The sequence below is a fragment of the Pongo pygmaeus genome, chromosome 14 (assembly GCF_028885625.2).
Source record: "Pongo pygmaeus isolate AG05252 chromosome 14, NHGRI_mPonPyg2-v2.0_pri, whole genome shotgun sequence".
In the NCBI taxonomy this organism is placed as follows: Eukaryota; Metazoa; Chordata; class Mammalia; order Primates; family Hominidae; genus Pongo; species Pongo pygmaeus.
In genome coordinates, this window is record NC_072387.2 from 120211176 (window position 1) to 120237424 (window position 26249).

Sequence of the window (26249 nt, forward strand, 5' to 3'; positions counted from 1 at the left end):
TAAATTAGGCATGAAATAGGGTTTCATGCATAGAGCAACTTAAAATTCTTGCTTAATGCATTATCTAAAGCAAGCATATACTTTTTTAAAAATCCTTAAAATGCGTGGATAAAAGTCATTTTATAATACCCAATTCTTTCCCTTCCTCTTCCAATGCTTGTAGAAACAAGTTCATGATTCAGGAAAGCAAATACTCAAATAAGCTTCCGTCATAGCTAAGTCAGAAATTCAAATACAAATCAAATACCCAGGACAGCTGAAGTTGAAATAGCATGAAGCTTCTACATGCGGGGGGAAAATATAATTACCAACAACAAAAACTGATGTTAACACAAAATATACCTAGAATAAGCAGTCATCAAAATTCTTACTGTCAAAGGCCCTATGACACCTGTTTCAGTGGCTGACATGGAATCCATATCTTTAAATCAAAATTTTAATGGATTTTTCCAATCTGAAATATTAGGATTACAGATCTTCACAATGGACTGAAGCACACACAGAGATGCTGCCAGCTCTCGGGGGCTTCCTCTACGCACGGACTGAGTACGGGTACCAGGTCTGGTACTGAGCACTGAGTGTACTGGGTATGGCAGCCTCCATGTGCTGGGTGCATCCACAGGAAACAAGCAATGCTCATCAGGGAAACTGCAATTCCTTCTCCATCTCAACCCTGTAACTTCCTCACAGGCAATGAAATTGTTTTATTCATTCATGGTGTTTGAATTCAACAAAATGTCATGGGATGCTGAACTAGCCAATTGCATAACATGACGCTCAGCATGAGGTAGGATTCCACATACGAATCCTAAAAACTTTAAGAGGTAGTGAAAGGTTACTGGGCAGGACAGGACCCCCGTCGCCTTTGCAGTCCAAGCATTCTGGGCACCATTCCAGACTGGCTGGAGTCCACAGCAGTGGCTGAGAGGTGCAGGGCAAGCTGCGTTCGGGACCACGCTGGTTCTGCTGCTGCTTTCTGTCATCTAGCGCCTTGAGATTTCCATTTACGAGCAAGACTGCAAATCACTCAGGGAATGAAAACCCTCACATTTGAAGCCAGAGCTCACCAAGTATCCAGTGAAAGGGAAATGATGTCAAGGATGGGTCGCAGTCAGTGGGTGACTGCAGAACTCTTTCCGAAATTCCACAAGGCCAACTCCTTGAGCCCAACCACCATCAGAAGAGACATCAGAAGAGACATCTGCAGGATCACTTCCTGAATGCCGCCGCTGGGAAAGGGGTGGGAAGGCTGCGGTTGGTGCCGCGGGGTCATGGAAAACTCTGTGGCGAGGCCCCACCTGGAGCTCCCTCCAAGCCATGAGGCTTGACGTTAGGGCAGGAATACTGCCACCGCGGTTTGTGGGGGGACAGATGCAAGGAGATCCCCTAGAGGGTCTGCTTTCCCTAAGAGGAAGGCATGAGTGCTCACTCTCCTTTGCTCTATGAGACATACAACTGAACTCTTAAAAGGATGTATATGTGTTCACTAGAAATATGTGAATGAAATTTAACAGTGTGGATTGTTGCACTTAGCAGCTACATTTATCATTACTATTATTTCTTGCATTTAAATATTTAACATTAAAGCAGCAAAGATTAAACCAATCATGCACAAAAAGCATGGCTGCAAATCTGTATCTTCTTCCCGAAACTCTCATTTTCTCCCTCCAGCCCAGACGTCTAGCTTGAGACAGTGAATATCAGGAAATGTGTGCAGTGGCCCTCCATCAACTATGTGGGTATACGCAAGAGCTTGAGCAGCACATACAGATGCACCTCAGCTTATGATGGGGTATGTCCCAATAAGCCCATTGTAAGTCGAAAATATATATATGTATATTTGAGGCAGGGTCTCACTCTGTCACTGAGGCTGGATTGCAGTGTTACTATCTTGGCTCACTGCAACCTCAGCCTCCCCAGTAGCTGGGATTATAGTAGTGTGCCACCACGCCCCGCTAATTTTCGTATTTTTAGTAGAGACGGGGTTTCGCCATGTTGGCCAGGCTGGTCTTGAACTCCTAACCTCATGTGATCTGCCCGCCTTGTCCTCCTAAAGTGCTGGAATTACAGGCATGAGCTACTGCACCCAGCCCAATAGAAAATATTTTTAACTCAAAAACACATTTAATACACCTAACCTACCCAACATCGTAGCTTAGCCTAGCCATCCTTAAACATGCTCAGAAAACTTAAACGCTAGCCTACGTTACGCAAAATGGTCTAGCACAAAGCCTGTTTTATAATAAAGTGTTTAATATCTTGTGTAATTTATCGAATTCTGTATCAAAAGTGAAAACCAGAACTGCTCGCGGCCCCTGACTGGCATTGCGAGAGTTGCCTATCGCACAGCGTTAGCCCAGGAAAAGATCAAAATTCAAAATTTTTATCTTTTGAATTTTGATCTTTCAAAATCCATGACTTTCAGATATCATGAGAGCTGTTCTATTTCTAGGAGACTTCTGGATTCGTCCTGCCTCTTCTAAAGCACGTGGAGTTGTTTGGGCAAGTTCCTCATTTCATGGGCCTCCACTGTCCTCCTTCTGACTATCATTAGCTTTGTTCTGACTACTCCTAAGGCTGCCGATGATGGAGATGAGCAAATTTGTGTGAAGAATGGGAGAGAACTCAGTGCTGGAATCTCCTGGCCAAAAGAACAGGGACTGGGGTCAGAGGGGTGGGAGCTGGGCTGGATAAACTAGAAGTGAAAATGCCTTCCTCCGTATGGCCAAGCCTGGACTACAACTTTCATACTGGACTTCTGGCCCCAGGATTCTTGAGTGGAAAATCCCAAGCCCTCACGATAAGGTCCATGTGATGAAGAAGGTCCACCCTGTGCTCAGCAAAAGCCTGCCTGCAGCTATAGCATTTAACGCAGAATTGTCTCCAGGTGTCCATGTTCAAGGAGAGATTTCTGTTGGACAAATCCTGATGTTGAGACATTATCTGAGCCCTTGATGAATTCTGGCACAATTCTAGGCTCAAGTATTCTAATATGAATTTTAACATTCACTATGAAGTTGACTGACAGAGCTGAACACTCAAGTCATATGTAATCCAAAGCTAGAAGGCGGTGGTTACAAAGGAGATGCACAGTGAATATTTCTGATAGATCCACATTTACAAAGAAATAAAACCATAGATATTTTCTGATCCACGAAAATCCACTTTGTACATCAGCTTAAAAGAAAAAAAATGAATTAAAAAGAGTCCTTCAGAAAATATTTTCTAAAGAACTATCATTCAACACAAGAATAACTCAAGGGAGCCCTCAGTATGGTCTTCTTATAAACAATTTAAAACTTCCTCAAAAGCCATCCAAAAGCAAACAAACCATCTGACGTCCCCGATCCAGTAAATATGTTCTAGGAGAACTGAGTGCTGATAAATTACTGGCAGCCAAAAAAAATCTTAAAAATTTCCAAAGGTCTTTAAATCTTACCAAAGTTCCAGACATTTGTCCATGATGAAAGTCGAGACTCACTCATGGAAGCGCACAGTAAAGCTGTGAGCAGCCGCAAAGGTCTCCAGAGGCAACTATTATCTTCAAGAGTTTTTTCTTATCTTTTTCAGAAAAAACAGTCCAAAATGCTCTCATTAATTCTTACTTCAAAGCAGCACTCCTTTTCAAATATTGTTGAACAGAACCATTTTAAGTCAGTCCCCCAGAGCAGTCAGATTTCCACGTTGGAAAGGAAGAAAAATATGATGATGATCTTTTTCCAAAGGCTTGTGAACCTGCTCAGTCAGATTCCATGCGTATCTGCGCTCAGGCAGCGTGTCTGTCATCAATAGCTTAATTCCCTTTTCCCATCAAACCACACCAGCACGCAGTGCGTTCTCTGGAAACACTTGTATTTTCCTGGCTCCGGGCTCCATCAACAACACATTCAAATGCCCATGTGAAGGGCCAAGCTCCTGGTCGGGGCGTCCATAGACACCCACCCTTCATCCACCTCCAGGCACCTGCGACCCACACAGCAGCACCCCAGGGCCTTGGCACCCTTCAGCACATTCGAGAGCGCTGCCTCGAATTCGAGAGGTGCCTCCCCGGCGGGCCCTGGCACCTCAGACACACCCATGGGATCTCAGCCAAGCACCCCCTTGTTGAAGAAGTACTCAGACACCGAATGATCTGGAGAAAACCCAAACTCTGGCAGACAGTGGATCCAGCCCGTGACAGGACAGGGCGGAGGAGCCAGCGGCCTCAATCAAGGCTTGGGTGAGGAGTCTCCGTGGGCTGCAGCTGCTCGCCACTAGAGGGAGCTCTGGGACTATACATTTTCCCCCAAATAAACTAAACCTCCCTGGTGGACCTTAAAGAATTAAGCCTTTTTCTTAAATATTCATTGTAGTAATATATTACTATTAAAATATTGAATATTCAGTGCCATTGAACACATTCTGTGGGCGGAGTGAGAGAAATCACTTTGATATGGCCTAAAAGAACTCTATGGTAAATATTTTTAATTAGCATTCAAAATGTAATTAAAATTAAATATAAAAACTAGTAACCTGAATATTGAGGCTACTGCATTACAGGTCAATGCGGTCAGCCTATAAATAATGAGAATGATGGATATTTTCTGGATAGCATTTTCACATCCATTTTATAAACTGGGAGAGTATTTGAATCTAATGACAATACAGAAAAAATAGCAAATTCAATTTTTAAAATAACTGTATGGAAATAGAAAATACTGAAAAAATTACATTCTATGAAACATGCATAAAATAGATACAAATGTGATCACAGGGATGTCTCTAAGAAACCACTACTAAACATCCCACTGCCAGTAAAACTTATGTAAAGGTTCTTCTTTGGTCTTCTTCCGCAACAAGTTTATAGAAAACTTATGCATTAAGCTAATTTAGTCCATTCTCCTGAGTTTTGCCAATTCTAAAAGAAAAAAAAAATCTATCCAGCTTTTTGGATCCCAAAAAAGATGATAACATTCTCTCCTTTGCTTAACCTATCAACATGAACACTCATTAAAACCAAAATCACAGACGCCTCTACTTACACCTATTACCTAACATTCTGTTTCTCAAACATATATTTTTAAAAATATATTTAAAACAAGAAAAACAGCACAGAAAACAAGTGTTGTGCTACGGGCTTGGAACCTCACTTGCTGCAGCTATGGATAGTGTGGATGGTTGTGCATGTTGCACACTGCAGCAAACAGGGGCCAAAATCAGCCACTGAGGCTAGGTGTTGGCACAGCAGGAGGCCTTTATCTAATATGACAAAGCTGGAAAAAGCCCAGTGGTAGCAAAACCATCCTTCAAATAAGTTGCACAGAGCTCTCTGGGGGTTTCTGCCTGGGTGACACCCCAAGGATGTCAGGACACACCAAGCAAGAGGCTGCCTCCGTGTAGACTTTAGAGGCTTGGTACTGACCTGCCGAGAGTTGGGAAGCCAACTGAGGAACGTCTCTCAAGAGAGCCCTAATCCAGGGCAGGGGCTGAACTGCCCAGTCACCACTGCCAACACTTTGGTTGACTTTTGGTTTTGGTTTTTACTCACTCCATTAAAATATATATATGGAATACTATCCTCAAAGAGCTAGAAATGGACATGGCATAAATGAATGCTTCCAACTTGAGCTCCGGCCATTGCAGGAATGATCACACTTAGGAGTTGCTGAGAGTCTGCACATGAAATCACGCCTCTGTTCACCAGCACAACCGTCTTTTTTTTGAAGTTCCATGAAATTTATCACAATTCTAGGTCATGACTTAGTTAAAGATTTGGGGGAAGAAGAAAGATTGCAGGAACGTAAATAATGGATAACAAAATATCAATAAGAGGTTAGCTCTCTTCTGAGTTTGTATAAGAAAAAAATAGATATGTTTTTGAGATGGAGTCTTGCTCTGTCACCCAGGCTGGAGTGCGGTGGCATGATCTTGGCTCACTGTAACCTCCACTTCCCAGGTTCAAGCGATTCTTGTGCCTTGGCCTCCCAAGTAGCTGGGATTACAGACGTGCACAATCATGCCTGGCTAATTTTTGTATTTGTAGTAGAGACAAGGTTTCACCATGTTGGTCAGGCTGGTCTCGAACTCCTGACCTCAGGTGATCCACCAGCCTCGGCCTCCCAAAGTGCTGGTATTACAGGTGTGAGCCAACGCTCCTGACCTAATTTTTTTTCTTATAAAGACACTTTGCTTTATTTTCATTAGCTCCAAAGCAAGGCCCCTGAGGGTTCGAAAGACGTGTTCTACATTAACAGAAATGTTGAAAAATGCCAATTAGTGCCTAAGTACTTAGACAGCCGAGGATGCTATTAACTTGAACTTAATAATGTATGTAGGTGTTGGGCAGCGTCGTGGAACAAAACGAGGACACAGCAAAGGCAGGAAACACCACAAGGTAGGTGATGGATTTCTTTCTTTTTTTGGTCTGTGATAAAAGTAAACTTAAAAAATGCAGATGAAATACTCTGAAGATAAGAATTATAGTTAATAATACAAAAGCATGCAAGAGAGTCTTCAGGTTTAAACCTTGAGAGAATTGCTCATTGGCAATTAAGAAAAACCTTTCATTTTTTTTTTCCTTAAAAATGTGTTAGATATAATTATCTATCAAAATTGGGTTTTACAGGTGCCCTGCCAGAGGACATCCAGGGTCCCCATCCTCTGAGTGGTCCCGCAGCCCCTGTGGTTCCCCTGCCAGGGGGTGCACAGCCACGTACATAGCACCTCCAGGAGATGCTGGAACCCAGCGGGCAGTGACTGGCATTCCCTCTCGTTCCCTCTCCCAGCACCTCGAACAGATGGCACAGGGTAGGTACTCAATTAATATTGTCATGACTGGGCCGGGTGCAGTGGCTCATGCCTGTAATCCCAGCACTTTGGGAGGCCAAGGCGGGTGGATCACCTGAGGTCAGGAGTTCAAGACCAGCCTGGCCAACATGGCGAAACTCGTCTCTACTAAAAATACAAAAATTAGCCCGGTGTGGTGGCACACGCCTGTAATCTCAGCTACTTGGGAGGCTGAGACGGGAGAATCTCTTGAACCCAGGAAGCAGATTGCAGTGAGCCGAGATCATGCCATTGCACTCCAGCCTGGGCGACAGAGCAAGACTCCGTCTCAAAAAGTAAATAAATAAACAAACAAAAATAAAATGTTTTCATGAGTGACTCAGGAAAGATCCCAAGAAAATGATATAAATCTACAAGAGGGTGCAGATTTAGGAACCCTAATTTCAAATGACTGCAAAAACAAGCACCTGCACTCCGGGTGAGCATGTGGAGCTCTGGGCGCCCTGCTTTCCATGCTCTCTCTTCAGTCACTGCATGGATGGGCAAAGAACCTAAGCCTGGAGCCAGAAGATTCTGGTGCTGGCTCCCGTGCCAACCACTGGGACGCTCTGAAAATCAGCTCTGCCATCATCTGTAAGTCAGGGATGACTCCACCTGCCTGGCTCACCTGGCAGCATTATTTTAAAAATCAAACATGCGCAAGTATTCAGTTAAATGCTGCACAAATGGTTCTGAAAGAAACTGGTCTGGCTTTACTGCTTTTTAAACACATAAATATTTTGTGTTTATTCTCACGATTTCTATGTCCAACAAGCCAGCTGCATTTCCTCTGAAGCCACAGAATGTTTTAAAAGAGAATGAAAAGGCCACACTGCTAGTGTTCCCACAAGTCATGACCCAGGAAGTATCTCATTCCTGTTTTTGTGGCTAAGACAGGCATAAGAAAATTGGAATTTCTTGAGTATTTAAAAAAGATGACAGCTTCAAGAAACTCCCCCCTTTATCTTATACTCAAGGTTTTGTGTTTTTTCCTTAATAAATATCTCTGGAATGCATGCAGTTCAAGCCTAGAACATTCTATTTATTCTGTCAGGTCAGCCTGGGTCTTAGTAAAGCCACCACACTCCTCCATGGTTAGCCTAGAAGTAGCTAATGACATACACAGGTCTGAAATCCCCAGATTACTTCCTTACCCCCAAGCAAGTTAGTTGTCTATATCTTATCACTGATAACATTTTCCCCCAGGATGCTGCAATAATTTCAATACTCCATTAATCATACTTGGAATCTAAGAGATAAGAACAGTTCCCTTGACTCCCAGATATACAATTGCCAGGTTAAAACTAGACAAACCAACTTTGCCCATAGAATACAATGTAATCTCGGCAGAGCTGGAGGTTTTACAAAACCCACTATTAGCCTAACCTCATTAATTTGAAAAAGCAGTAGTGAGATCAATCTAAATTAATAAGTAACTGAATTTTAATCTCTTTTAAGTAAACACCATTAATTCCTTTAAAACTTATACAGTCACCCAAAGAAAGAAATTAAGCCAACATCTTGAAGTTTTTTCTTTTGTGTTTTGCTTAAAATCTTGGTTTTAAAACTGAATAGATAAGAAAAGCATATAATTGCAAACTCAATACAAAATACTGGTGCTTAATTAAGACAATAAATAGCTACTTCATAAATACTTAAAAACGATCTTCCCTGAGCTGCTAATCTCTCTTCACCTCAATGCTGTTCATAAAATTGGCAAGCCTGTTTTCAAAAGATAATATGGAGATATATTTTAATCCAAGGTGTGGCCCAATTATTTAAAAATTTCTATCAGTAAGATCTTATTTAATGCCATTTTCACTATGCCTGGTTTGTAGACGTTTTAAAGATTAAATTTACAGTATCATTTCCTGCCTTTTTTTCTTAACTACTTAATGTCAATAGACTAAAATATTGAGATCTTTGGCTAGAAACTAAGATGTGGAAACAGACCAATTCGGTTACAGTTTGTAAATTATGAGGTATAAACTTTCCAATAAAAATAGATTGTAGAGTATATAAATGTGACATTTTCCCACGTATATGGAATTTTTTTTTAATTTATGTCAACTGGGGGATAGATGACCAAGTATGGTACGGTAGACACACACACACACACACACAAACACACACACACACAGAATCAGACAGAGAGAAAACAGAGAGAGAAACAAAGAGACAGAGACAGAGAGACATAAAGAGAGAGAAGCTTCACTAAGAGGCAGGTTGGGGGCACCTGGTTCCCACGCCCCCTGACCTCCCACTCCCAGGGTCTGAGGTCTCAGACACATCACTGAGGCAATTTGTCTTTGGCAAGAGAGGGCCAGTCAGCCAAGCACCCTGAAATGGCCTTCCCTTGATTCCCAAATATACAATTGCCAACTTGGTGGAAACCGAGCTCTCATGGGAATTCTAAACCTACAGGCGCCCACCCTTGGTTCTCCACAGGGAGAATCAGCACGTTCTGTGAAGAAACAGGGAAAGCAGTCATCTTTTTAACAACTATTTGATATTCCACATAAATATCCTGCCATGGGTTAGGCCCAGAATTTCGGGATAACAAATAAGGCAAGGAGAGGGAGGCAGCCCTGTCTCGGGTCTCCAGGGAGCCCCACTGTGGAGGGGCTGATCCCAGAGCCCTTCCCGGTTCCTATGGTCCCTAAATACACCCTCCTGGGTGGAGCTACACCTCACTGCACACACAGTCCTCAGGTGCCCATCTGAACGTCACTTTCTCTGGGCAAGAGGTGCCTGGTGACAGGTGGGAAAGGCACGCACAGGGACATACACGCGCCTTACAGGACTCAGGAAGCACAGCTGGGCGGGACCATTGCAGAGCACCTGCCAAGCCAGGTGCTTCTGCAGTAAAATCACCCACATGCTTCCAGAGCTGACACTTACCCCGCGATCAAGCACAGGACGCCCCTGAGGAGTGGCGGTGCAGGGGCGGGGAGGGGGTCTACATAAGGAACAAAATATTGGAAAGGATGGAAAAGAACATGTGTGTTCTTCTCTGTCACTGGGTGAAGCAGATTCCTTTAAAAATCCAATTTTGAAGAGCACACCTTGTAGCTTCAGTGCAAGGTAAGGTTTTAATGACTACCCACTTCCGGGCCCGTCACTACCCACTTCCGGGCCTGTCACTACCCACTTCCGGCCGTCGCACCCAGCAGGCGGCTCCTGCGCCCCCTCCATGTGGCAAGGAGAACAGGGAAGCCTTGGAAGGGAACACGTGACCCAGAATGCGAATGAGCAGCCTCCAGGCTGGGGGACTCTTCTTTTAAACACAGGGAAGACACACATTTCGGATTAACAATATAACTTCCTAAAGGCAAATGAGTGAGATAGGAAAGGAAACAGATGCTTATACCAACTCCCATGTTCCTAAATTATCATCTATTTCCCCCTCCCTTTGGGTTCGTGGCCTTATCCAATAGGAAGATCAAGGAAATGGCATCTGGTCAATTGTCTCTAGACGAGGACAGAAATCAGAACAGCTGGTTAAGAAAGTCAGGCAAGATTTAAATAGAGTGACTTCAAGTACTAGCGTCCACTTCACATGCCCAGATAAAATGATTTTAGGAATAAAATATAGAGAACCAAATTGATTAGCGAATGGAAAAAACCACAGACAGTGAGGAAAATGTAACAAAATTTCCCAGCTATGATTGCTTCAACTTGGATTGTGATTTTTCAGAAAAGAAAAAGGGGAGGAAAACCAGATGGCATTGCGGATTCCACAAACTTTGGTTTTCCCATCAGCAGATGTGAAGAGACGGGAGGATGAAGGTGCATTGGCTCAATACTGCAGAGTCACTGCGCCCTTTTCCTCAGAATACATCACCGAAAACATAGCTGACACTGAGGAAATGTCTGCTTGTGAAGTAATCACCCATTATGGGCCTGATCTTCCTTCACTTCAAATGAGTGGACAGTTCTGACATGTACTGCATACCAAAGTTCTTTTCGGTAAAATAGCTTTTGCTCTAGAAAGGCCAGTAACAGTAGAGTGTTGAAGTACCTCCAGCTTCACAGGAAAGATCTCAACTCAGAGGACATTAACATTTAGAAGGGTTTTAGAGGTCAGAGTCCCAACTCTTTCCTGTTAGGAGGTTTTCAACTTTAAATCTGAATGACTCGAATTTTTTCAGATTGAGAAATTTCCAGCCAATTACACAGTTACCTAAACACAGCTGGGATGCATTTTGTCACCGCATATCACTGTACATGTCCTACATCCCAGGATAGTAAAAGTGCTGTATTCTGAATGTCCATGCCGCCCCCAAAATTCCTGTGTGGAAATTCTAACCCCCAAGGTGATGGCATGGAGGTGGGGCCTTGGGAGGTGATGAGGCTCATGAACAGAATTAGTGTTCTTAGAAAAAAGACCCCAGAGAGAGCCCCCGCCCTCGCGCTGCCTATGAAGAAGGGGTCCACAGCCGACCTCGAATCTGCTGGAGCCTTGATCTTGGACTTCCAGCCTCCAGCACTGGGAGGAACACACTTCTGCTGCTGAAACAAGCCAGTCTGTGGTATTCTGTTACAGCATCCTGGGGAGACTAAGAGGAAAAGAAAAAGCCCTATGCCTATGCCCTGTAAAATGTCAGTAATTTCCTTGGGCCCCACTTCCGACGTTCACCCTCTTGTGGGTGACTTCTGCCAGCTGGCCTTGGGTCTCACTCCACGGTAACTGCCCTCCCAGCTTGGCCCACCAGCTCTCCTGTCCCCTTCCACAGCATCAAATCCACACTGAGTGCCCAAGAGCAGCGCCCTCCAAAACCCCCGACTCAGGAAAAAGGAGCAGAGCCAAGCCCGAAGCAGGTGGACAAGGAGGGCTCCATTCAGGCCACATGGTGGAGGGCTGGGGGTTTCCTGAAGAAAGTGTGTGAGTGTGAGTGTGTGCGTGTGGTGCAGGTGCGCACAGTGTGTGTTCCATGTATATGTATGTGGTGTGTGTGGTATGTGTGTGTGCTATGTGTGGTATGTATGTGTGTGTGGTGTGTGTATATGTATGTGTGTGGTGTGCGTAGTGTGCATGTGTGTGTGGTGTGTGTATGTGTATGTGTGTGGTGTATGTGTGTGTGGTGTGTGTATGTGTGTGTGTGGTGTGTGTATGTGTATGTGTGGTGTGTGTGTGGTGTGTGTATGTGTATGTGTGTGGTGTGTGTGGTGTGTGTATATGTATGTGTGTGGTATGTGTGTGGTGTGTGTATATGTATGTGTGTGGTGTGTGTGGTGTGTGTGTGGTGTGTGTGTGTATGTGTGTGGTGTGTGTATATGTATGCGTGTGGTGTTTGTGGTGTGTGTGGTGTGTGGGTGGTGTGTGTATATGTATGTGTGTGGTATGTGTGCGGTATGTGTGGTGTGTGTATATGTATGTGTGTGGTATGTGTGCGCTATGTGTGGTGTGTGTATATGTATGTGTGTGGTATGTGTGTGGTGTGTGTGGTGTGTGTATATGTATGTGTGTGGTATGTGTGCGGTATGTGTGGTGTGTGTATAAGTATGTGTGTGGTATGTGTGTGGTGTGTGTGGTGTGTGTATATGTATGTGTGTGGTATGTGTGTGGTGTGTGTATGTGTGTGTGGTGTGTGTGTGTGTATGTGTGTGGTGTGTGTGGTGTGTGTATATGTATGTGTGTGGTATGTGTGTGGTGTGTGTGGTGTGTGTATATGTATGTGTGTGGTATGTGTGTGGTGTGTGTGGTGTGTGTATATGTATGCGTGTGGTATGTGTGTGGTGTGTGTGGTGTGTGTATGTGTGTGGTGTGTGTGGTGTGTGTGTGGTGTGTGTGTGTATGTGTGTGGTGTGTGTGTGTATGTGTGTGGTGTGTGTGGTGTGTGTATATGTATGTGTGTGGTATGTGTGTGGTGTGTGTGGTGTGTGTGTGTGTGTATGTGTGTGGTGTGTGTGGTGTGTGTATATGTATGCGTGTGGTGTGTGTGTGGTGTGTGTGGTGTGTGTATGTGTATGGTGTGTGTGGTGTGTGTGTGGTGTGTGTGTGTGTGTATGTGTGTGGTGTGTGTGGTGTGTGTATATGTATGTGTGTGGTATGTGTGCGGTATGTGTGTTGTGTGTATGTGTATGTGTGTGGTGTGTGTGGTGTGTGTATATGTATGTGTGTGGTGTGTGTGGTGTGTGTATATGTATGTGTGTGGTATCTGTGTGGTGTGTGTGGTGTGTGTACATGTATGTGTGTGGTATGTGTGTGGTGTGTGTGGTGTGTGTGTGGTGTGTGTGTGTGTGTATGTGTGTGGTATGTGTGGTGTGTGTATATGTATGTGTGTGGTATATGTGTGGTGTGTGTGGTGTGTGTGGTGTGTGTGTGTGTATGTGTGTGGTGTGTGTGGTGTGTGTGGTGTGTGTATATGTATGTGTGTGGTATGTGTGTGGTGTGTGTATATGTATGTGTGTGGTATGTGTGCGGTATGTGTTGTGTGTGTATATGTATGTGTGTGGTATGTGTGTGGTGTGTGTGTGGTGTGTGTGTATGTGTGTGGTGTGTGTGGTGTGTGTATATGTATGTGTGTGGTGTGTGTGGTGTGTGTATATGTATGCGTGTGGTATGTGTGTGGTGTGTGTGGTGTGTGTGGTATGTGTGTATGTGTGTGGTGTGTGTGGTGTGTGTATGTATGCGTGTGGTATGCGTGTGGTGTGTGTGGTGTGTGTGTGGTATGTGTGTATATTTGTGTGGTGTGTGCATGCACACATGTGAAGTAGAGAGGACAAAGCACACAGGTGGCAGGCGCGGGTCATCAGGGCTTGTTGTGACACCCTGGAAAATCACACAAGTGTACACGAGCCCTGAAGAGAGAGAAAGGAAAAGTGGATGGGAAATTGTGGTGGGAGGAACAGAAAGGGCAGAAATTTTATAAAGGAAAGAAGGGTAAAGGGGGCAACTGAGGTGGGACGAGATGGTCCACCTCCTCTAAGACCACGGGGAGCCTCCCCAGCCTCCTGCAGAAGCCACTGCACCTCCAGCCCCCACCACACCCTGCCCAGGTCCCTATCAAAGGCCCCCAAAGAAGAAAACACCACTCTGCTTTCTGCCCCAGTCACGCCAGCGTGCTGTTCCTCACGTTTGCTGGAAGTCCCCCCGTGGTATGTTCCTCTGCCCTGACAGGCAGGACACCTGTGGAGCCACGGTCTCCTGCGAAGAAATGCAGGTTCCACGTGCAGAGGCGGAAGCAAGGAGGCCTCCAGCCGCCCGGAACCTCTGCTCCCAGGGCTCCTGATGTGTGGTCCAGGCAGGAAAGGGTGCACCCGTTCACCCAGGGCCTCTACATTCAGATTCAGGGCAGGGCACCCAGCCCCTCCTCCCAATCAGGAGGCAGAACCCAACACCTGCCATCCACATCAGCCCCGTCGGGATGATTAATGACGTTGCATCCATAAAACTCCAAGAACCTGGAGACAGGGTGCTGCCTCCCAAAGCCCTGACTCAGAAAAACACACAGCATTTCCAGCCCGTGTGGTGAGGAGACAGTCAGTCTGGGAACAAGATCCACCGAGGTGCCTCTTGCCCTTGCCCAGGACATATCGATGAGACTGGGGAGCCCCACATGGGGACACAAAGAGTCAAACAGCAACAAACAGTTTCACACTCATGGAGATGTGTCCTTTAACATTCTGGAGTCTTGTATGTGGAAGTGAGAAGGGGGAGGTGAGGAGGCACAGTTGTCCATGGACATTTCTCAAAGCACCATTTCCAAATCAGGAAAAACCTGATGTCAAACAGGGAAATGGAGTTTGGAGGCGTAACTCATGGGCCATCACACCTGAGCGGCTGCCTGAGCTTTTGGGGCCTGTGAATGACCGTTGGGTTTGCCCTTCCCTGCCCCCTACAGATCAATTTCTTCCCATGGGACATCCATTCTGGCAGCCGTGCCTTCTCCCTCCCTGGAGGTCTTAGCAGAGTGTTCACTTGGGGGTTCAGTTGTGCTATTACTGGCTAGCATCTTCCATCATGAACCTGTAGGGCAGGCTCCAGGACTGCCACTGGCCACCACCCAGGCCCACTGGTACAGCAGGAGCCCACAGGACAAAGAGGCACTGGGATGAGTGGACATTGGTTCTCCAGCTCAAGGAATTTACTGGCTCTACTATAGACAGATGTCATTCCTTTACCAATCTTCTAGGGAAAACCACTTCAAAGTCAAGCATGTCACCACATGCCACAGACTTGGGAACTCAAGTCTTAGGGTTGTAGATTTCTCACCTAGGAGGGCAAACTAACCTAAGGCCCTAACATGCTTCAGCAGGACACCCACAGAAAATTCTCTGGTTAAGTCCTCGAGCTCTAACAAGACGTGTGTAAGAAATTCACAGCTATCATTCATCACCTTCATCTATTTGTCCAAATATCTAATAAAGGAGAAACCGTACCAAGGGTCTTTAACCCTTCTGATTTCACTACAGCTTTTTAGAAATTAGCCAGGAATCACTGTTAGCTTCTCGTGTCAGATTCTCATGTGAGGAAATCCAGAATCATTGAATTTGGGGCCAGTTAGCATGAAACTCATAAAACTATGTGATTAACCAAAGCTAAGCTATATCAAGTATACTTTTACCATGTTTAACGGACTTGCCAAAGGAAGAAAAATCTGATAAAGGGGCACCACGTCCCCAGAGCCATCTGGTTTGCTCATTAACTCTGACTAATTCTTCCTTTGTTTAATTGCACATTGTGCTAAACCACTTCACAAGGATGAGGGTTCTGTTAATACCATTTTTGAGCGTGCAGTTCTCCACACCCACACTACCTAATTATCTAGCGTCACAACTTGCTGTCTAGAAACGTATTTGAATGCTCAAAATATTCTACCAACAAACAAGAGGAAAATCCCATTGCCCAGTTTTCATTTGTCAGGGTTTGTTTTATGTTAAGTCTTTGATCTTGAATTAAAATATACACTCTCATTTTGCTCCCCTGAAAAGAAAGCTATTTTCCTGCCAGCCAATGTTTTGTCAAGATCATATTTACAAGAAAATGTTTTTTCCCATAAATAGGACAGAGGCTGCTGGTGCTGGGCCACACCGATGACAGCCTGTACTCCTGGAGAGTGCTCTGGGCTTTAAAAGTCACGGCATGTGATCTGCCATTCAAGATACTTAGTTTTCTGCTGCTCCTTCTGAACTTGGAAACAGAATGGGCTCCCTATTTTTAAAGCTGCACTAGATTCAGTGAGCTCCAGATACAGCTGCAAATCAAGAGCCATCAATTTGTATGATGGTCTCTCCTGAGTCTAACAGGTCCCACAGTGCATGGCAAAAGGGCAAATTTTACGGTGGGCAGAACTAGGAAGTGGAGCTGGAAACAAGAATATGCAGCTCACTCTCCCTGTTCGGGAAGGGGATGTGTGTGTATCAGTGACGTCCAAGGCATAGGGGAGCCAGCGACGGGTGGGCCTCGTGTGCAGAATAAAATAAACCATTTAGCACAGATCTGCTTCCAGGGGCTTTTCTAGGGTACATTGTTGATATTTTACTCTTGAATTCAGGCATATTTTTTAAAAAATTCATTGTTTTCAAAGAATTATCAAAAAAGACAAAAGTAGGTGAATGTGGGAACCCACACTGATCACATGGATTCTCACGATTCCTCTGCCAGATGATGATTCATGTGCGGTATGTGGAAATAGGAAATAGGGGACATCTGGAAAAAAATCTTGGCATTGCAAACGCCAGACAAAACACGGAAAAGGAAAAGAGAATGTATTCTATTAACCCATTTAGCCAGCCAACGGGAGGGGAGGGAAGACACCCTCGGGTCCTGCAGATGAGCCTGAGTGTCAAAGTCAGATACTTTGGGGGGGTGGAATCCATTAGATGGCAAAAACAAAGTGATATCTCACGCATGTTCCCCTTTGAATAATAGCTAGACCAAGCAAGGCTCGCCGAGGGGAGGGAGGAGTCTGGACGTCGGTAAGTACACGCACATCGGGAAAGCTGTTGGCAACAAAAACTCGCAGCGGTATTTGGAAAAGTTGGGGAATTGAAGAAAAGGAGAGTCGTTTTCCTCACATTTTAAGGGGTAATGATTCCGGAAATGGATGATAAAACCACAATGTTGATTAGAAATTTGGATGGAAACTGCAGGCAGACCTCCCAAGTGAGCCCATCTTATTTTCCCTCCACCAAAAGCATCCAAAAGCTACAAACACTACCTAATGGTTCTGCCAAGATTCTCAAAACATTCTAACATCCCTTTAATTTAGGTCCTGGGAGAGTTTCTGTCACGGATGGAACAGGTCCATTTCTCTGGGTTTCCAGGCTTCACCTGCGGATTGTGAATACTTAGCTGGATAAGGATCCATGTCTATGTCTTTCTATCCATGGATCTGTCTAGAACTGAGCTAACAAGCACATTTTCCTCACATTTATTGCAACTTCAAAATGCAGCTGCTATTCACATGACACGCATATGTCCCCACATGTGACATTTTAAATTTCTTAAGTGCTCTTACGTACAGTATCCCCCATTCAGTTCTTTTAGCAACTCTGGGGAATTTCCAGGTCAGGGCATAACTTGGTCAAAACAACTTGGTGAAAAACAGTGGGTAGATGGGGGAACTCACACTAGAATCAAGGTTTTATCCACCAATCCACTCTTTCACAAAGGCCGTTCCTGGCTTGAGAAATAAAAAGGGTCAGAAGCTCGGCACAGTGGCTCACGCCTGTCATCCCAACACTTTGGGAGGCCGAGACGGCAAATCTCTTGAGGTCAGGAGTTCCAGACCAGCCTGGCCAACACGGTGAAACCCTGTCTCTACTAAAAATACAAAAATTAGCCAGGTAGGGGGGTAAATGCCTATAATCCCAGCTACTTGGGAGGCTGAGGCATGAGAATCACTTGAACCCAGGAGACGGAGGTTGCAGTGAGCCGAGATCGTGCCACTGTACTCCAGCCTGAGTGACAGAGACTCCATCTCAAAAAAGAAAAAGAAAAAAAAGGGAGGGGTTTAAATAAGTGTGGGGAACTGTATATGACACAGCACCCACGGAAGGTCCAGATGATACACTATCTTATTACAGACTCTGAGACATCCCAGGGCAAAACAACAAATGTCCATTTAACCTGAACTCAGTTTTCCCCAAACGCCTGTGTCCTTGGAACCTCTTCCCGTTTCCATCCCGGAGGAAACATCTGTTGACATCCTAAAGATGGTCTGATGATCATATTTTGGGAAAGGCTAAACTAGACACTATTGTCTCTCAGGAATATTCAAAACATGTATAAACAAAGGCATTCAATTGATCTCAAAAATATTAGTAATTTCAAATATGCTTAATGCACTACCTAAACAAATCTCATATTTATTTTTTAAATCCCCCCTAGTATTGTATACTAAGGAACACTTTTTAGTGCGTTGTGGTTTTATGGTATATATTTCACACCTTATAAGTAAGAAAATTGAATTTCTTTTTAAATAGACTAGATTTGAAATTCTCACGAAGTCAAACCTGGCACAGTGCCTCTCACATATTAAGTACTTAATAAATTACTTTTATTATTAATAACTCACCATTATTAGTTCAAATGAATTAACTTATCCAAAGTTTCAAAGAGTCTACACAAAAATATTTGCTTTCATGTGCTTGAGTAAAGAATTTAGTATCTAAGAAGAAGCATAACACTTTTAACGTTTACAACAATGGTTAATATAATTTATAGGAAAAAAATTTTAATACTCTGTTAAAAACAGCAATAAAAGAAAGAAGATGCTGGGCACGGTGGCTCACGCCTGTAATCCCAGCACTTTGGGAGGCTGAGGCGGGCAGATCACAAGGTCAGGAGATCGAGACCATCCTGGCTAACAGGGTGAAACCCCGTCTCTACTAAAAATACAAAAAAATTAGCCTGGCATGGTGGCGGGCGCCTGTAGTCCCAGCTACTTGGGAGACTGAGGCAGGAGAATGGCATGAACTGGTGAACCCAGGAGGCGGAGCTTGCAGTGAGCCGAGATCACGCCACTGCACACCAGCCTGGGTGACAGAGTAAGACTCTGTCTCAAAAAAAAAAAAAAAAAGAAAGAAGATATGCAAGAAAGATAATCATACAAGAAGATAATTATTATTCTTTAATAATTACTAGAGATGCAAATATATTCTACATAGATACTAGGAATAACAAGGAATAACAGGAGAAGAGCCAGTCCATCTATACAGTGGAATATTTAAAGCACTCTGTCCTCGTATATTTTAATTTCATAATGAAAGCATGGCTAAAACTATGTCTATTGTTGCCCATGTGTAAATTAGAGGAACGATCATGGAAATAAATATATTTATAAATTGAAGATTATTGAATTCTCCAAAAATACAAATAAAGTACAGTCCCTGTCTCAAAAAGGAATTTCATCTAAGATTTAATTACAACTACGAAAATACCCTAAATTTATGATCTTAGGAAAAAGTGAGTCCCATACCTTAAAGGTAAAGTTAGATTCTAAGGCACTCTGACAATTGTTACAATATAGCACAAAAAAGACTAGAATGTTGTAGATGATGTGTTTAAAAACAGCATCCAAGATCAAGCCTAAACTCCTTATCACGTAGACGTTGCAATGTCTCTGGCAATGGGAGCTAATAAAAAACAATCAATGTAAAATGGCGCATCTAATTCAACAGACTGGAAAATCTGTCCTCTTCTTTTCTCGTATTTAGGTATTAGATTTATGGCATTCCTTACAGATAATATTTTTCTTCTTATTTTGTATGTCCTTGAGAGAAATATACTAAGAATGCTCATTTTGCATCTCTCAAAGTGCCCAGCAAAGTAACAACTGAAAAACACGCGTTGATTAATTAATCGTGTATCTAAGGATCGACAGACGCAATCCCTCTCCAGCTCTAAGTAGCCTGTGAAAAGGGAAAAGAAGACACCTCTTCCAGATGTGGAGGAGGCAGAGGCACAAGTCGATGATCCTGAGTCAGAGAGGATGCGTGAGAAGCATGGCCGTGCCCACGTCCTGGGGAATCGCGGAGACACAGTGAAGACCACCAGCCTTCAAACAGAGCAAGGAGCTTCCTGTGCAGCGGAGTCTACACCAGAATTTCCGAAAGGCAGGGGCTGTGGGGTGACCCAGTGCTCACGCTGGGGGTGTTTCTGCAGCCCTCTCACAGGCCTGAAACAGGCTTACTTCAAAATGCCTTCCCCTTAGAGAGGTTTTATTCCTAATGCACAGGGAAAAGCAATCCTGAATGGGGTGGGATGCACGTTTTGATGGGCTGGGCACCCCTAACCTGTCTCAGGAGGGGACAGTGGCGCAGGAGTGGCTGCTGACTGGCTGACCTGCCCCTTGTCACACACAGGGGCTTGCTGTGGGTTATTTGTTGAACCAGGCTGGAGGCCCACGTTGACTTCTTTAGAACAGGAACTGGGAGGTCTGCCCAGGGCCCCAGAGGAGTAGGCTCATTTCTTTGTGGTCCTCCAGCAGTCCTCCCCGTCCCGACCCATTAGAGAAAGGCTTCAGAAGGCTTGCTGTCCTTGGCAGGCGGCCAGGGGCGCGGTGGGTCCACCACAGAGTCAGTGAGAGGAAAGGAACTTGCTCAAGACTTCGGGATATTCTGAGCCATGTCTTCAGCTGGCCCGACTCCCTCAGATTAGGGTCTGCTTATCTGAAGGAGTAGAAACTGAGTCGTAGTCTGGTTAGTGCCTGAATCCTGTTATTCGTCTTTTATTAGCTATAGAAGATGGGGTTAGTTCAGCGGTATTCAATCCAGGGTGAGTCTGCACCCCCCACCCCCCGCCAGGAGACATTTAGCAACAGCTGGAGATATATTTATGTCATGACTGCTGGGGTGGGGGTGCTCCTGGCATCTGATGTGTAAAGGCTGGGATGCTGCTCAACATCCTACAATGGACAGGACAGACCCACAACCAAAAATTATCCCACTCAAACTGTCAATACCAAGTGGAAAAAGCCTGGGCTGGCTGGTTTCTTCCACTGTGTAATAGATATTACAATTATGTGCATAAAACATACTCAGCCCCAGGCCTGGCCCAAGATACAGTCTCTTTCTCTTTCTTGCTCTGACACTCACAAGCCAGGATTTTTCTATCCTGGCCTAGATCTGTTGTGTAAAAGCAGCAGCTATAGCCAAATGTTGAGATGCAGAGAGACAGGTTTATACAAAGGTGTGACATGGACATACACCGATTATGTCAAATATCTAGGCGCTAAACGGCTGGTAAAGCTACAAACTGTTTGCCATAACAAAGGAAAGGGTATCCTGTACAAACTCAGCCATACATGACATTAAACTCTTCCCAGATTTCCTGGGCCAGAAAAGAAATCACTTCCAGATTGGCCACAGACTTCTCCAGCCTTTTCAAATCAGATAAGGTACACATTTTAGACAGACAGATAGCAATGCCATTTTCAAAGTTCTCTGCTTGGAAAGCAATCTTGGTTGTTCTATCTGATGACAATATTATTGCAATGCAGAGCCAATGTGGACAGGAGCTGTGATTTATAGACAATCTAATTAGTAATAACAGGATAATGTGCTGCTTCTCTATATCTTTGCCAAGGATCTGGGTATCGGCAGGGTTAAAGTATTACAAGAAGATATGAGATACCCACACAGTTGTCCCTATTCACTAGAAATGCTACAATTCTGCTTAATTAAGACTCTGCTCACAAGACTGTGGCTTGGGAATGTCCCTTTTTAGAGTCACTATAGTAGAAACCATCAAACCTTTGCTATGACAGCATTTATCAACGGGTCCCAAGAGCTGTTTTCTCTGATTAATGCAGTTCAATTAACATGTGTCTTCATACATATGTGTGGCAGACGAACCTAGTCTCTATCCAAGGAAGCCTGGCAAATTAGTGAGGACATGAGAGGCTGGGGTCCTGCTGAATCGGGGAAGCTGTCCCTTGATTTTATGCTCCAGGTCCCAGGGATCACTTCCTTCTCAGAAAGACTGTTGTATTTGTTTTCTCAACAGCTTCTCCTGGAATTTGATGGTTTACTCTCGCCTTGTTATTTATTTATGTACACCAGTCTTCCATCTCTAGTTTAACTTTAAATTCCCTATTTTGGACACTACAGGGTCACAGACTATGGTGATAGTGTTATGGAAACGTGGGCTCCCAGGTTAGATGATTTGAAAGGCGTCTTGTGCAAACTCTGTTTTAGCAAAACATAAATGGTTAATTTCCTTAGCATACAGCAGTAACTTCTGGGAATGTGTTGCCTTTCCTACTATCTTAAATAGTTGAGAAAATCAAATTATCACGCAAAAGAAGAGCTTAACTTTTGGCTATTTCTGTGAAGGCAAGCATTCAAAACCCTAATCAGTACAAGCAGACAGCATTCCCACACTGCCGCAGTCTCTGGAGGAGCACAGAGACACCGTGTGCAAGAACAAATTAATTACCTAACAGAAAACATCTGAAGATATGAGTGGCCTTCCAGGCAAGTGCAAAAGTAAACAACTCAGCAAAGATTCTGAAATCCAGTAGAAGCCTGCTGAATTTTACTGTTGAACTCAGATCAAGCTATCTAGCATCTACTGATTACTTGAAAACTATGAGATTATAACACCAGCAATGATCTGTTGCGCTAAAATGTATTTATAGTATCTATAGAATATAAGACATTTTGTCCATTCTGTCATATCTCCATAGAAAGCAGAACTTTGTCAAAAGAGATTTATACTGGAGATATTCCAGTTTCTGTTGAGGATACTGATGGTTTGCAAATAATAGTGTCAAAGTGCTCCTCAAAGAGACGTGGGAAAATATGTCTTAGAAGTAATAATTTCCAAATTTCTAAGGCTGTGACATTCTGACTCAGCTTGGTAACTTTAACTGCATCTGAGCTGTGCCTCCTACTGTCCTGTTTAAAGAACAACCAATCAAAATCAATTTAATATGTAGACATTTGGGAATATGAAAATAACTTCTATGAGGATAGAAGACGTTCAGTTGCAGCTCATAAGCAGACTAGTGATTTAAACCAGCAGATTTGTATTCCATTATTCCAACCCCTTTAGTCATTTTGTTTTTATACTAGGTCGGCATTTCCAGGACTGGGACGCTCTGAAAGTGCAGAAGGGTGGAAGGTGACAGCCACTGAGGAGGATCCATTTCTTCTCTTGATCTGCCAGCCTAGACTACATTTCTTTGTTAGCTGACTTTGGGATGAGAGAAAGGGAACCAGATCGGAAACCCTAGCTCAGTGAAGCTTGAGGCATTTCACATCATTAAATTGATTATTTTAACAGGACTTCCAAGACAATAAGGGGAAGTTTGTTTAAATTTTCCTCTGTCAGTGGGAGGAAGGGCTCTTTCCCCTTCTCAACGCTGTGTGAACCATAGGACCTGAAATGTTTATGCTCAAGATGAGAAAAAAATAGGCCTTCTCTATTTTTGTTAAAATGATACAATAGTAAACCATTTAGCTATTGTCCTAGGCCTAGACTTCAAGAGGCCTTCTGAACCCATTCAATCATCATTGCCTTTTAAATCACAAATTCAGAATGGTCTAAGGTAGAGCTTGCCAGCATTTTATTTTAAATGTTCTTTATGGAATTAAAAAATTTTTAAAAAAACAGTAAGAACCCCAAAGTTGGCAATGGAGAAACAGGAGTGTAGAGGAGCAGGTCAGGCCGAAAAAAGTCCTGAAGGTGCTGGGCTCCCTGGCCTGGGTCCCTTGGTGGGAAACCTGGCTAAGGCCACACAAGGAGGAGAGCAGGATCCTGCTCCTTCCATCCCAGTCCTGACCTGGACTCTGCTGACTCCCAGTGTCAAGGCTAAAGCTGGCCCCTGTAGGAAGCTGGCATGGAACCTCCCTTGGGACACAACTTCCACATGGCCCCACACTTCTCCTCCTTCCTATCCTAAGCAGGGCGCAGGCCCCACGCAGGCTCCGAGCCAGGACAGGCACACACCTCGCCTGGGCAGAGGGGACCACCCCCAGCAAGGGCTCCTCCTTCGGCAATGTTGAGATAAAATGCTGGAGGCCCCTTTCCTTCAGGCCAGGTGCTGGACACCGCCTTCCCTGCCTTCCCCACACATGTGTAGCCCACTCGGAGTGGAAGCGGCTTGGCTCTGAGGGGTGTTACCAGGTTGTGGAGATGTCAGTTGACAGGTAGGGAAGGCTACACCCTATCATTCTCCCTTGTCATGTTTTGATGAGTGGATTTTTGGGAAAAACGGAAATAAATTAGGCTAAAAAAATTACAAGTTTTTTGGTTTTGAGTTAGACCCTCGCTCTGTCACCTAGGCTAGAGTGCAATGACGCGTTCTTGGCTCACTGCAACCTCTGCCTCCTGGGTTCAAGTGATTCTCCGGTCTCAACCTCCTGAGTAGCTGGGACTGGAGGCGCATGTCACCACACTGGGCTAATTTTTGTACTTTTAGTAGAAACTGAGTTTCGCCATGTTGGCCAGGGTGGTCTCAAACTCCTGACTTCCAGTGATCCTCCTGCCTCAGCCTCCCAAACTGCTAGGATTACAGGTGTGACCCACCACGCCTGGCCTAAAAATATATATATAAGTTTATAGATGTGGATAGAATAAGAAAGTATGTAAAGCTCCAGAGCCAGGAGGGGTCGCTAAGGCCTGCCGGCTGGACAGAAGCAAATGGAAATGGAGGTGGACATCAACCCTGCTGTCCCTAGGAGGGAGCAGAGCCAACTTGGCTCCAGCCCTGCTGCTTTCAAAGTCACATGGAAAACAGAGTAATCATGATCCAGGCTTAACTTTCTCTTTGTCGGGACCCCAAAGTTCTCTATTTTATCATTTTAAGGATATTTTTATGAGTTTGGTGTGCTCACTTGTATATTTCAAGTTAGGTTTTTAACAAAATGTCTGTGGCATGAGAAACACTTGCCTCTGCTTTAAAATAACTCTTGAACATGCACACTGGAAATCGCTAGAAAAAATTCCAAAGAGAACAGAGCATGAAGATAAATTAGAGTTGATAAGAAAAGATGTGAAACTTTCCTTACATACTCCATTCATTCAAAAACTGTCCAGGTAACACTAGTGCCACCACCTATCGGGCATATTTTTTAAAATAATAATGTTGGCATTTCAGCAAATAGCCAAAAAGAAACCACAGAATTTTCTGTAAACTAGAATTTGCTGAATTTCAAAAGCATCAGTCTGTGGCCCCATAAAACCTCTGGCATGCCAGGGAGGGAAGTAAGAATTCACACGCTGGCCAGAATGACACCTTCAGCTTTCTGGAAACAGTATCCTACAGAGCATCCACTCCATTCTACAGGGTCCCAACCTGCTGCGCGCACCTGCACCAGAGGCCGAGTGGCTTAAGGTGGTGACGTTTCCTCATGGCCACACCTGGTTTTCACGGTGACCCCCAGACAGCACCAGGACGCTGCACTATTCTCTGGATAAAAAAACAGTCAGGCACCCTCTTTCCAACCAACCAAAATGCACAGACTCAACTTGCCTTCCAGAGAAACTTATCTCTATCTGGAGCCCTGGTTCTTAAATGAGAGGGAGGGGAAGAGTTTGCTTGGAAAGAAATATATTTTAATTTTACATTTGGGAAACACTAAGTTTGCCAGGCAGTATTTTTATAAATAAATCTAGACAAGCGTGCGATGGATTAAAAGATGGTTTAAAAATACTAATTTGAAGAGAAGGCCCTCAAGTAGAATAGGAACTAGTTTCTTTTTCCAGAAAAATGCTAAAATTAGTACTTATACATCAATTCAAAAAAGTACAATAGATTCAACAGATTTTCTACCAATATACTTGTTACCCTTAGAGTCAGAAAGGAAAATAAACCAAATATCTTTTTCTACATTAATTGCCACATACTATTACATTCTTTGGAGAAGAGCTATTATAATAATATTACTACTCAGAAGTAATGTCAAGCCTGGTTTGGCTTCATTTGTATTCCTCTGGGGAAATTATCAAAACAGTAATAAGGCTTTACCTGAATTGCTGATTATTCGGTTACTGTTAATGTAGTGCTTACTGTCCAATTCAAAAAGAAATGTTGTGATTTAAATTTCGGCAACTCACCTTTTGTCCCTTCACTCCATGGCAGTCACATTTGCCACAGCCAGAGCCAGCACAGCCACCCTGGAAGGAAGAGAAAACATCTTTAAATAGAAGAACACTTTCAAAGCGAGGGCAATATGCAAATGGAGATGGTTCCGGCATCTTGACTTGTTTATGAGCGAAGCCTGCCCTGTCCTTCGGACACAATCTTATCTGCACTGGTTTTCATGGGGCTGTCATGCAGTTCCACTTAGGGTGCAGATCCCCTGCCCAAATAGACCAAACAAAGATCCTTGAATAGAACAAATCCAAGTGTTAAACGCAGCCCAAAAAGTGAACAGTGTCACCTATACTTTTTGTCCTTTGTTAATTTCTATTTGAAGTTGACACCCTCGGGGATTAGTTTAACAGGGCACCACCCACATTTGCAAAGCTACCCGAATGTCATGCTTCT

At 44.1% G+C, this 26249-nt stretch overlaps 1 protein-coding gene across 1 annotated transcript in view; it reads right to left on the bottom strand.

Annotated features, from left to right (window-relative positions):
• COL4A1 (collagen type IV alpha 1 chain) overlaps positions 1–26249 on the bottom strand; it is a 157929-nt gene that overhangs the window by 69265 nt on the left and 62415 nt on the right. Inside the window, exon 2 of the mRNA XM_054447361.2 lies at positions 25817–25876. Within this exon, the coding sequence (XP_054303336.2) occupies positions 25817–25876 (60 nt within the window). The remainder of the gene's footprint in view (positions 1–25816; positions 25877–26249) is intronic.